Below are 12,848 nucleotides of genomic sequence, written 5' to 3' on the forward strand. Positions count from 1 at the left end.
CCGATACCGTTGAAAAATGCATGTTTTCTGAACTCGTGCTCAGAGAAATATCGCAACGGCAGGTTAAAGTGACTAGCCTAAAAGATTAGTCTAAAAAACTAAAAAAAAACCCCTCCAGTAATTGTGCGATGTGCGCGGCTCTCAAGACAATTTATCTTGCCTCGACACTCTACTTGAATACAAGCACATCCAAATATGAATAGTTTCGCCTTGTGCGTGTCGTTTCCGCACTAGCTAGTACACTGAGAACAACCTGATGAAAATATACCGCACTTATTTTCATCACATCCTACAGATACAGTACCGAACGTGGACACGAATGTGTTTTTCAAAGCGTATAGGGCAGCACTACAAGCTTCGGCTCATCGGTCGTGGAAGGACCAGAGGACATATATCTTCGACGAAACGTCCGTGAACGCTTACTACGTTAGGAATTTGAACAAAATGGAGATTCCCGCAGGTGTGCTCCAGCATCCGTTTTTTAATGTCGAAGGTCCCCCTGCTTTGAACTATGGCAGCGTTGGCATGGTGAGTAGCATTTGATGTATGTAAATATTGTGGCTACGGAGCGCATGGGGAATGCAGAGGTATTGCTCAGAGGAGAAGCAGTTCGTGGAGCCTCTAGCGAGCTAGTTCAGCTTCGTCGTGCTCCTGTTTCTCTATTATTCGCTAGCACGTTTCACTTACCCGTTCGCAGACGATGCCCACTGGGTGAGTCAGCCGGATGGTTGACGGTACTAGGCTTTAAAGCGCGTGAACTACGTCAGCTGTGTTGCTAGAATGGCTACAATTGATCGTGACGCTAGAGATGACGTATGTAACGTCACTGAGGCGATAGAAAATGACACGTGGACCGAAGTACGGGACCAGGAACTACTGGCACAAACCACGCTTGCTGACTGGTGTCCACAAGCACTCATGATCGTCTTTGGTATGACAAACGGAGTGATCTCGGGCGTCGTAATGGGTCTTGGAACGCTGTTGAGATGTCATATTTTGGAGGCGTGTGATGCGACGTGCTTCTTCAGTGCGTCATAGCGACTGGGCAACGAATGTTCAAACATTTAGCGTAAAAGGCGCAATAGTGTCGAGACAAATGAGGGGGGAGCGAGCGTAGAGCGGAACGAAATAGGAGGTGTGCCCTGTAGTCTCACGCTTCGCGGTCTTGTACGCGTCTGTGATGTAGGGGAGTACTTCGTTCCAGTTATTGTGCTTGCTATCGACATAAATCTATATCATGTTCCTTATAGTCCTGTTAGAGTCCTCTACGAGGCCATTGGTCTGTGGACGACAGAGGGTGGCATGGCGGAACTGGTAAGGAGACAGACGCAGGATTTATTCAGCGACGTCGGCGATGAACTGACGTCGCCGGTCGCTAATGACGACACGTGAAGGACCAAGAGGCAAGGTTATAAGGCGAGGCATAAACTGCGGCACGTGCAAAGCTGTTGCAGCAGGTATTGCCGCAGAATCTGCGTAGATCGTCAGGTGGTTGACACAGACGGCAGCCCATCGATTGACACCGGCTGAACGGGCCTAGAAGGTCGACACCAACAATTTTGAAGGGGGAAGTAGGGGGCGGTGCAGAAAGGAGAATGCCGGGCGGTGTAGTCCTGGGATGCTTGTGACTTTGACGTTGTTCGCAAGGCGCCAAGTATTTTTTTTCCGTGTCGCGTCGCATCATGTGTCTGTAGAACCTTTGCTGGATGCGGTGAAAAGTTCTGGCGAAGCCCATGTGTCAGCAGGTTGCTTAATCGTGGAAGAACCGAAAAACGGGGAAACGTGAAGTGCGTGGAGCTACCAATAGAAGATCGGCGCCTTGCCTGGTGTAATTTTTCCTATAAAGGACGTCGAAGTAAATACAAATGATCCTGCGTTCGCGTGGTCATCCGTGGAGGGGAACAGAGGATCTAAGCAATGGTCCTCGTGTTGGCAGGAGGACCATCGTCACAAGGAGCGAGCGAGTTTCAATATTAATCGCAGCATTTTCTGACGCAGCAGAATCTGACCATTGTAATTTTTTTTCACTTCGCGGCTGTCGCTTTCTATACACGGTTATATTTCGAGCAGAAAATGAAGATTGGGAGTGTTATACTACCAGATAATAGTTATAGACGACCTACTGTGCAAACCTGTCAAGTACAGATTATTATAGCGCGTGCGCATAACGTTCTTCAATTTTTCTTTGTTTTACAGATAATTGGTCACGAGATGATGCATGGTTACGATAAGGATGGGACCGAGTACGACGCGGACGGCATGCGCCGACAATGGGCAACACCCGTGTTCCTGAAAAAGTACACAGAGAGGGAGATGTGCGTGCGGGAGTCACACAGAGCTGTCGTGAGTGCGCGTTTCTTCACCTGGCAGGCTAACCTGAACGCAGTCGACAGCGTGGAAACGAAAGGAATGCACGAATGGATGGAAGTGTGGTAATGTCGAGGGCACGTTTACAGGTTTATGAAAACAGGGGAAATTTCAGCAGCATAACGCAACCTGGTGCGGCAGTTGACTCTTTATCGATGAAGATCCCTGCCGCTACAGCGGGACAATATTGCAGGAGAATTCTGTCGTCGTGCGAACATTCTGGCAGGCTAACCTGAACACAGTCGACAGCAATTTTGTGGAAAAGAAAGGAATGCGCGAATGCATGGTAGTGTGGTAATGTCGAGGGCACGTTTACAGGTTTATGAAAACAGGGGAAATTTCAGCAGCATAACGCACCCTGGTGCGGCAGTTGACTCTTTATCGATGAAGATCCCTGCCGCTACAGCGGGACAACATTGCAGGCTAATTCTGTCGTCGTGCGAACATTCTGGCAGGCTGACCTGAACACAGTCGACAGCAATTTTGTGGAAAAGAAAGGAATGCGCGAATGCATGGTAGTGTGGTAATGTCGAGGGCACGTTTACAGGTTTATGAAAACAGGGGAAATTTCAGCAGCATAACGCAACCTGGTGCGGCAGTTGACTCTTTATCGATGAAGATCCCTGCCGCTACAGCGGGACAACATTGCAGGCTAATTCTGTCGTCGTGCGAACATTCTGGCAGGCTGACTTGAACACAGTCGACAGCAATTTTGTGGAAAAGAAAGGAATGCGCGAATGCATGGTAGTGTGGTAATGTCGAGGGCACGTTTACAGGTTTATGTAAACAGGGGAAATTTCAGCAGCATAACGCAACCTGGTGCGGCAGTTGACTCTTTATCGATGAAGATCCCTGCCGCTACAGCGGGACAACATTGCAGGCTAATTCTGTCGTCGTGCGAACATTCTGGCAGGCTGACCTGAACACAGTCGACAGCAATTTTGTGGAAAAGAAAGGAATGCGCGAATGCATGGTAGTGTGGTAATGTCGAGGGCACGTTTACAGGTTTATGTAAACAGGGGAAATTTCAGCAGCATAACGCAACCTGGTGCGGCAGTTGACTCTTTATCGATGAAGATCCCTGCCGCTACAGCGGGACAATATTGCAGGAGAATTCTGTCGTCGTGCGAACATTCTGGCAGGCTAACCTGAACACAGTCGACAGCAATTTTGTGGAAAAGAAAGGAATGCGCGAATGCATGGTAGTGTGGTAATGTCGAGGGCACGTTTACAGGTTTATGTAAACAGGGGAAATTTCAGCAGCATAACGCAACCTGGTGCGGCAGTTGACTCTTTATCGATGAAGATCCCTGCCGCTACAGCGGGACAATATTGCAGGAGAATTCTGTCGTCGTGCGAACATTCTGGCAGGCTAACCTGAACACAGTCGACAGCAATTTTGTGGAAAAGAAAGGAATGCGCGAATGCATGGTAGTGTGGTAATGTCGAGGGCACGTTTACAGGTTTATGAAAACAGGGGAAATTTCAGCAGCATAACGCAACCTGGTGCGGCAGTTGACTCTTTATCGATGAAGATCCCTGCCGCTACAGCGGGACAACATTGCAGGCTAATTCTGTCGTCGTGCGAACATTCTGGCAGGCTGACCTGAACACAGTCGACAGCAATTTTGTGGAAAAGAAAGGAATGCGCGAATGCATGGTAGTGTGGTAATGTCGAGGGCACGTTTACAGGTTTATGAAAACAGGGAAATTTCAGCAGCATAACGCAACCTGGTGCGGCAGTTGACTCTTTATCGATGAAGATCCCTGCCGCTACAGCGGGACAATATTGCAGGAGAATTCTGTCGTCGTGCGAACATTCTGGCAGGCTAACCTGAACACAGTCGACAGCAATTTTGTGGAAAAGAAAGGAATGCGCGAATGCATGGTAGTGTGGTAATGTCGAGGGCACGTTTACAGGTTTATGAAAACAGGGGAAATTTCAGCAGCATAACGCAACCTGGTGCGGCAGTTGACTCTTTATCGATGAAGATCCCTGCCGCTACAGCGGGACAACATTGCAGGCTAATTCTGTCGTCGTGCGAACATTCTGGCAGGCTGACCTGAACACAGTCGACAGCAATTTTGTGGAAAAGAAAGGAATGCGCGAATGCATGGTAGTGTGGTAATGTCGAGGGCACGTTTACAGGTTTATGTAAACAGGGGAAATTTCAGCAGCATAACGCAACCTGGTGCGGCAGTTGACTCTTTATCGATGAAGATCCCTGCCGCTAGAGCGGGACAATATTGCAGGAGAATTCTGTCGTCGTGCGAACATTCTGGCAGGCTAACCTGAACACAGTCGACAGCAATTTTGTGGAAAAGAAAGGAATGCGCGAATGCATGGTAGTGTGGTGATGTCGAGGGCACGTTTACAGGTTTATGTAAACAGGGGAAATTTCAGCAGCATAACGCAACCTGGTGCGGCAGTTGACTCTTTATCGATGAAGATCCCTGCCGCTACAGCGGGACAACATTGCAGGCTAATTCTGTCGTCGTGCGAACATTCTGGCAGGCTGACCTGAACACAGTCGACAGCAATTTTGTGGAAAAGAAAGGAATTCGCGAATGCATGGTAGTGTGGTAATGTCGAGGGCACGTTTACAGGTTTATGTAAACAGGGGAAATTTCAGCAGCATAACGCAACCTGGTGCGGCAGTTGACTCTTTATCGATGAAGATCCCTGCCGCTACAGCGGGACAATATTGCAGGAGAATTCTGTCGTCGTGCGAACATTCTGGCAGGCTAACCTGAACACAGTCGACAGCGATTTTGTGGAAAAGAAAGGAATGCGCGAATGCATGGTAGTGTGGTAATGTCGAGGGCACGTTTACAGGTTTATGAAAACAGGGGAAATTTCAGCAGCATAACGCAACCTGGTGCGGCAGTTGACTCTTTATCGATGAAGATCCCTGCCGCTACAGCGGGACAATATTGCAGGAGAATTCTGTCGTCGTGCGAACATTCTGGCAGGCTAACCTGAACACAGTCGACAGCAATTTTGTGGAAAAGAAAGGAATGCGCGAATGCATGGTAGTGTGGTAATGTCGAGGGCACGTTTACAGGTTTATGAAAACAGGGGAAATTTCAGCAGCATAACGCAACCTGGTGCGGCAGTTGACTCTTTATCGATGAAGATCCCTGCCGCTACAGCGGGACAACATTGCAGGCTAATTCTGTCGTCGTGCGAACATTCTGGCAGGCTGACCTGAACACAGTCGACAGCAATTTTGTGGAAAAGAAAGGAATGCGCGAATGCATGGTAGTGTGGTAATGTCGAGGGCACGTTTACAGGTTTATGAAAACAGGGGAAATTTCAGCAGCATAACGCAACCTGGTGCGGCAGTTGACTCTTTATCGATGAAGATCCCTGCCGCTACAGCGGGACAATATTGCAGGAGAATTCTGTCGTCGTGCGAACATTCTGGCAGGCTAACCTGAACACAGTCGACAGCAATTTTGTGGAAAAGAAAGGAATGCGCGAATGCATGGTAGTGTGGTAATGTCGAGGGCACGTTTACAGGTTTATGTAAACAGGGGAAATTTCAGCAGCATAACGCAACCTGGTGCGGTAGTTGACTCTTTATCGATGAAGATCCCTGCCGCTACAGCGGGACAATATTGCAGGAGAATTCTGTCGTCGTGCGAACATTCTGGCAGGCTAACCTGAACACAGTCGACAGCAATTTTGTGGAAAAGAAAGGAATGCGCGAATGCATGGTAGTGTGGTAATGTCGAGGGCACGTTTACAGGTTTATGTAAACAGGGGAAATTTCAGCAGCATAACGCAACCTGGTGCGGCAGTTGACTCTTTATCGATGAAGATCCCTGCCGCTACAGCGGGACAATATTGCAGGAGAATTCTGTCGTCGTGCGAACATTCTGGCAGGCTAACCTGAACACAGTCGACAGCAATTTTGTGGAAAAGAAAGGAATGCGCGAATGCATGGTAGTGTGGTAATGTCGAGGGCACGTTTACAGGTTTATGAAAACAGGGGAAATTTCAGCAGCATAACGCAACCTGGTGCGGCAGTTGACTCTTTATCGATGAAGATCCCTGCCGCTACAGCGGGACAACATTGCAGGCTAATTCTGTCGTCGTGCGAACATTCTGGCAGGCTGACCTGAACACAGTCGACAGCAATTTTGTGGAAAAGAAAGGAATGCGCGAATGCATGGTAGTGTGGTAATGTCGAGGGCACGTTTACAGGTTTATGAAAACAGGGGAAATTTCAGCAGCATAACGCAACCTGGTGCGGCAGTTGACTCTTTATCGATGAAGATCCCTGCCGCTACAGCGGGACAATATTGCAGGAGAATTCTGTCGTCGTGCGAGCATTCTGGCAGGCTAACCTGAACACAGTCGACAGCAATTTTGTGGAAAAGAAAGGAATGCCCGAATGCATGGTAGTGTGGTAATGTCGAGGGCACGTTTACAGGTTTATGTAAACAGGGGAAATTTCAGCAGCATAACGCAACCTGGTGCGGCAGTTGACTCTTTATCGATGAAGATCCCTGCCGCTACAGCGGGACAACATTGCAGGCTAATTCTGTCGTCGTGCGAACATTCTGGCAGGCTGACCTGAACACAGTCGACAGCAATTTTGTGGAAAAGAAAGGAATTCGCGAATGCATGGTAGTGTGGTAATGTCGAGGGCACGTATACAGGTTTATGAAAACAGGGGAAATTTCAGCAGCATAACGCAGCCTGGTGCGGCAGTTGACTCTTTATCGATGAAGATCCCTGCCGCTAGAGCGGGACAACCTTGCAGGAGAATTCTGTCGTCGTGCGAACATTATTGGAACATTGTACTCTCTATGCCATATTTAATGAGAATAGAATTGTCTCTTTCCGAATCCCGCCATTATCATGATCATACTCAGCCTGCTATAAAGTTGAGCTTCGTTATAACGAACACTGATGTGGGGTGTTATCGGTTATAGCGAACCAAATATGAGCTTTGGTTAGTCACGCTTCATTTAAATGATCTACGTTATTCACAACGAGTACAAAAACGTGAGCGCCGCCGCGATGTTGGCAGTAAGAAAGAAATATTCGGTTTACTCGAAGCTCAACTTTCAGAAGGTAGCATGAAAAGCAAAATAATTATTGGTAGACAGTTCAAAACGTCATTTTTTTCAATGTTGTTGTGTTAAAAATTTGTTAAGCGGGCTTGTATCATTCATCGAATAAACGAGAACGCAAGCCTGTTTTGTCAAACGTACTTGGTTCTGTTTAAACTTCGTGTTGTAATCTTTCGGCCTGTTTAGCTCGAAGTGTCACAAGGAGACAAGTAAAAATTGCCTGGTTCGTAATACTGTTTGAAGCCTATCGGCCAGGTTGCCGATTTGTTACCGCCGAATTCTGTATCTACTCCTATATCGAATATCGGATATAACGAACAAACTTGTGGTCCCCATGCAACTTTGTTATACGGAAGCTCGACTGCATGTCCACTGCACGAGGATGGCCATTCCCATTGATCTCATATTTTTACTATTTCACGCAATTCATTACATTTAATGTTTGCCAGAAATTTCAGTTATCCACATAACGCTTACCCATCCTCGACTGTGTTTCACATCCCTTGGTACCAATTCCGTTCCTAAAGCTCAATGGTTCTCAAATAAGGTTCTGCGGTTTCGTCTTAGGGGTTCCGCGACGCAATCGCCTGCAAAAGAAAAAAGTTTTTGTAGGCGAAGTTGGACGTATTCCAAGTTCCAGATCATAATCCAGGAAATGCAGCAACATTCAAGATCGCCTCAGCTGCACATCAGCCCTCCCGCTGCATTTTTTTTGGCTTTGAGCCAAGCGTAACGAGATGGATCGACGTATTTTTGTAAGCGTAGTAGTTGCATGCACATCGCGGCCTTAGTAGGCACGTCGCCTACACTGGCCAGTTTGAAAGGGTAACATGTGGTTTGACGTAACCTCAGAACACACTTTCGAGCACAAACATCGGTATTATCGAAACTAAGTGCACTTTACGATGTGGTGATGCGAATGTGATACGCAACTTTCGTTAGCGTATTGAACCGGGGTCGAGAATAGCTTGCTGAATCATAGGAATTCAAATGTAATGTTTATTAGATTGCTATGAAAGCGGAAACAACACTGGAACCACAACTGACGTTGACCCGGCATGACACCTATATCATAGGCGTCATGCCGGGGAAATTACATAGCCAGCACTGCAGCTACATTTGACACCACTATTGACGTTGCACTGACATTACACGTGCATAGGGTCTTTTTTCCATAACAGTTTAGAGACGTGGCGTGGCTCTATGGTAGGAAAGCTGACTGCCACACAAAATGCTTGGGTTCGATTCCTGATGGGATACTAATTTATATTCTTTGCATTGGTCGGGTCAACGCTGCCGATGTGGGTTTTTCTTGACGCTCTCGAAGTTAAATTACCAATGTATGTTCTCGCCATTCCTGGGTAGATATAAACTGCCAATCACCTGTGGCGTATACCCGCTTACCGTGGCTAGTGGTATACGGGCATGTGACACATGCGTCGAGAGGAAAGGTTTTGACAACGTACGCGACACACAGAAGCGTGTGGTACGCTGCGAGTGACAGGGCCAGGTTGTTAAGGTAACCAAGAATGTTGATGCTTCATATCCACCGTCTTCTCGTGCGACTACTGTTGCAGACCACGTGATCAAAAGCGCACCGAAAGCGGAGGGCCTGACAATGTTTTCAACTGTGGCGACTTAAATTTGGCAGACGGGCGCGCTTCTCCGCGAATGAATGTTTGTTACATTTGCTATCACGTCATGCACACGCGCGGAGCAAATTTTGGGATCTCTGCTGTGAAAGATTTCATTTATTAAGGCCGTACGGGGAACGCTTTCGCGTCTTATTTTTTTTCTGTAGCCAAGCTTGTTGTCGGCGCATATAGTAAGTAACTGCTGAAAAGACATGCGTGCAAGTGAAGTGCAACGAAGAAGCTACATGAGTCGTAATGAGGAAACAATGGAAGCGGAGGTCGATCCGCAATATCACGGCTCACATAACGTGAGCTTTACTACTTCTGCATAGGGTATTTGCGCACTCTCACGGCATCGTTGGAATGTGAACGATTTTCACTCAGCGTGATTAGCAGTGCACGTGCGGTGGTAAACGCGTGCAGCCGAGTGTCTTACAATCGACGACATCTTCAAACAGGCGCCAGAATTACGATTGAAAGTCACGGTGGTAATCTCTAGGTGTCATTGAGAAGCACTTGGGTGTGCATGGCCGTCGAATGTGCAGCGAACTGAAGAGAAGCATGTAGCTTTCTTTTGAGGTCAGTGTGTTTTACGAATATTTTAAAAAACGGGTGGTGGAATTGACGAATATTCTCTTACATATCTGATCCTTGCTATGGCCGGTCACTTATGCTAGTGATGCCTCGATCACTACGATCGAATCACAATTTTTGCTGTACGAACGAGTTATAGCGTAAGAGCGCTTTGTGAATGTGCCTTGAGGAGCAATGACAGCGAGGCACGTTAGAAATGCTCACTGCTGTACGCCGCCTGCCTTCATCATTTATACTTGCTGCATCGGTATTGGCAGACAAATGTTCTTGCGAATAATTTCTTACGTAAAAGGATGTTCGTGAATACGGGCGCCGTTCCTAATACTAATATTCTATGCTCATAATACGTTGCATATGCAGATTCAGCGCCGCTCTTATACTTCGTACTTGCATAAATCCTTTGCAGGATACGACGAGAGCCCGGCAGGCTGCGCTCAACGACGCCATCGACTCGGAGAACGTAGCCGACTTGGTGGGCACCATGCTTGCTCATGCGGCCTTCGCGTCCTTACCCCCTGCTGAGCGGAATGTGAGGCTTCCGGGCCTCAACCTGACGGCAGAACATCTCTTCTTCATTGGCCACTGCGCGAAGTGGTGTCAGAGCCACCGTGTGATTAGAGAAGACTACGCTCCAGGCCGCTCCCGCTGCATTGTACCACTCATGAACATGGCCGAGTTCTCAGACGCGTTCGGATGTGCACAACAAACTCCTATGAATCCTCCTAAGAAGTGTACCTTTTGGTAGCTTTGTGTGTCTTGCGTTTATTTTTTTTTTGCTTGCATACTTTAGATATAACATGTCATTAACATGAAGATTCAAATGACTATGTCGCTGACTCCTTATGTGTTTGAAAACATGCCATTTTCTTTAACCCTTAACACAGCGCCGCAGTATCATTCGCTTCTGCTTATTCACAGAACTGCGCCGCAAGAAAAAGCGAGGCATGCAGCACAAACTCTCAAAACGCACCGACTCCTCGCTTTGTTTTTGTCCTCGCGTTTATGGCCATATTATTTTATTCGCCGTATTTTAGCCATGCATTCAGGTACGTCCACACAAGTGCAAGGGGCCTTATGCGAAATAAATATGAAAATTTAAGCACTACTGCATTGCCATGCGGGCGACACTTACGCTTCCTCTGTGTATTGATGTATTTCCGTGGAAACGTGTGTATATATGACCAAACCTTATTTTTAGGATGGTTAGGTTAAAGGGCACTCTTGCACGGCATTTTGTCTGAAACATATGTTTGGCAGAGTAATACGCCAAGGTAAAGCCTTTTTGCGAACTGATTTCTATAATTACAATACTTTCACTAATTCTTTTTTTCTGCCAAACTGGACAGCCTAGAATTTTCGTAAAACGCCAGTGGGCCTAGCGAGCAGCTCGCAATCCGTTCCAATTACGCTCCTTTTCGCCGCTGTCCACATTACGCAATCCAAAAATCTTGTTCCGTCTTGCGGACACTGTGCTCGCTCGTTCAGCCTAACATGACACTGAGTGGAATGCCTCATGTCTCAGAGAAGGCAGCTACGCAGACCAGTGAGAACTTGCGACATGTCGCGATGCCCGGGCAGCAGCGCTGCTACCATGCCTCTTTAGACTCGAAGTCCACCACAGCTCTGATTTGCCGCTACAGCACTGCCATTCCCTTCAATATCGTCCGAAGAGTGGTGACAAATATTAAGGTCGCTGGGAATATCCCTCTCGCACGAAGCGTTCGTCCTTGCTACGAACGCCACCTTATGTTAATACTATCACTCTATCGCTTTCAAATGTAATGCTCGAGAGCCTTTGTTAACATTTGCAGAGTTAAACAGCAAGAAGGACGAGGACACAAGAAAGCACAAACAAATATCCAGTGCTGACACCACTGGTCCTGTGTGCTTCCGCTTCCTTTTGTCCTCGTCCTTCGTACTATTTAACATTGTAGATGTCGCAATAACTTACGCAAGTGAAACTACTTTTCAACTATGTTAGCAGTCTCACTCCCCGCATTGGCATTATCAAAATATTCACTACACGGACTTGAACAGCAAAAAATCACACGTGCAAAGAAAACAACTGAAGAAATTTAATTGGTGAGTCAAATGCGGCAAAGAATACAATTATATCATTTCAAATGGCAAACATTCGATATATCGACACACGTGGAACTGCTTTACAAACTGCACTGTTCAATACCTGGCAATGTTATGAGAAAAAGAAAAATTTGGGGACGGGAGAAACTTGTAGGGAAGGGTGTTTCAGTTACACTGAGGTGAAACCTGTGGCGGGGAAAAGCATCCAGTGGTCGCCGGTGTTTCCCACAGCAAAATCACTGCTAATGGGCATTGAGAGACAGAAAAGAAATTAGACGTAGAGACCCGCAGTCCCCTTTTAGTAAACGTGCACGCTGCGAATATTTATTGTTCACTACGCACAAAAGAAATCTCCCACCGGCACTACATTCAAGGTCTAGTGCCTATATATAAGGGGTGGCCGGTGGACGGTTGTGCAGCGCGAGCAGTCGGCTTTTAGGAGCTGGCTCACCAGGTTAAGCTGGGGCAAAGTCACCCGCCGTAAGCGTAACCTTAGTTCCAGAGGCGACCGCCACACGCGTAGCTCGCGGGAAAGAGGTCTTCTTCCTGTTGTTCTTCAAGTGCATTGATGATAATATTAACGCAGGGAAAACCACATATAGCATAGCCAACTGTAGCATGCGCACGCTCGCGCGAAGGATAAGTCTTCTTCCTCTTGTTCTTCGAAACCTTGATGATGATAATAACGCGGTCAAAACCCGAATATATCCGAACCAGCTCCTCAATCAACATTCAGGTCATGGATATGGCATGAATTTTTTAGGGGCGAAGCTCCTTAAGGCGGCACCCGTTCGTCCCTCGTAGTAGCAGGCCCCGGAAAGTCTCAAGTTCCAGCGATCACCGCAGAGGGCGAAAAAATCGACCGCGGCGAGTTCCAGCTTCAAACACCGGGAGTGGATCTACTAACCTCTGCGTTAGGACAATATGGCGACGTTGTGGTGGCCGCCATTCACGCTATTTGACTTTTTAGGTAGGGGCGCCCTCGTCGGGGCCAAACTTCAAATCAAAATATTCTTGAAATAAGGAAGTTTAGTTGTTTGCTTACTGTTGCACTTCAATAAAACAAATTCATGTTTATACAAAGTG

At 47.3% G+C, this 12,848-nt stretch overlaps 2 protein-coding genes across 2 annotated transcripts in view; one reads left to right on the forward strand and one right to left on the reverse strand.

Annotated features, from left to right (window-relative positions):
- LOC119390458 (uncharacterized) overlaps positions 1 to 12,848 on the reverse strand; it is a 437,697-nt gene that overhangs the window by 312,137 nt on the left and 112,712 nt on the right. The gene's annotated exons all lie outside the window — the stretch shown is intronic.
- On the forward strand, positions 512 to 10,425 carry LOC119391423 (neprilysin-1). Its single transcript, XM_037659103.1, has 4 exons — positions 512 to 528; positions 1,251 to 1,314; positions 2,197 to 2,343; positions 10,087 to 10,425. The coding sequence occupies exons 1-4, from the start codon at positions 512 to 514 to the stop codon at positions 10,423 to 10,425; spliced, it is 567 nt and encodes a 188-aa protein (XP_037515031.1).

Source organism: Rhipicephalus sanguineus, chromosome 4, assembly GCF_013339695.2.
Source record: "Rhipicephalus sanguineus isolate Rsan-2018 chromosome 4, BIME_Rsan_1.4, whole genome shotgun sequence".
Taxonomy (NCBI): Eukaryota; Metazoa; Arthropoda; class Arachnida; order Ixodida; family Ixodidae; genus Rhipicephalus; species Rhipicephalus sanguineus.

What these genes read in the sequence shown, in the direction of transcription:
- LOC119391423 (XM_037659103.1), top strand. An exon ending in AGGGTGGCATGGCGGAACTG is followed by an intron (nt 1,315 to 2,196) that starts GTAAGGAGACAG and finishes TTTGTTTTACAG; the next exon opens with ATAATTGGTCACGAGATGAT. An exon ending in GGGAGTCACACAGAGCTGTC is followed by an intron (nt 2,344 to 10,086) that starts GTGAGTGCGCGT and finishes AATCCTTTGCAG; the next exon opens with GATACGACGAGAGCCCGGCA.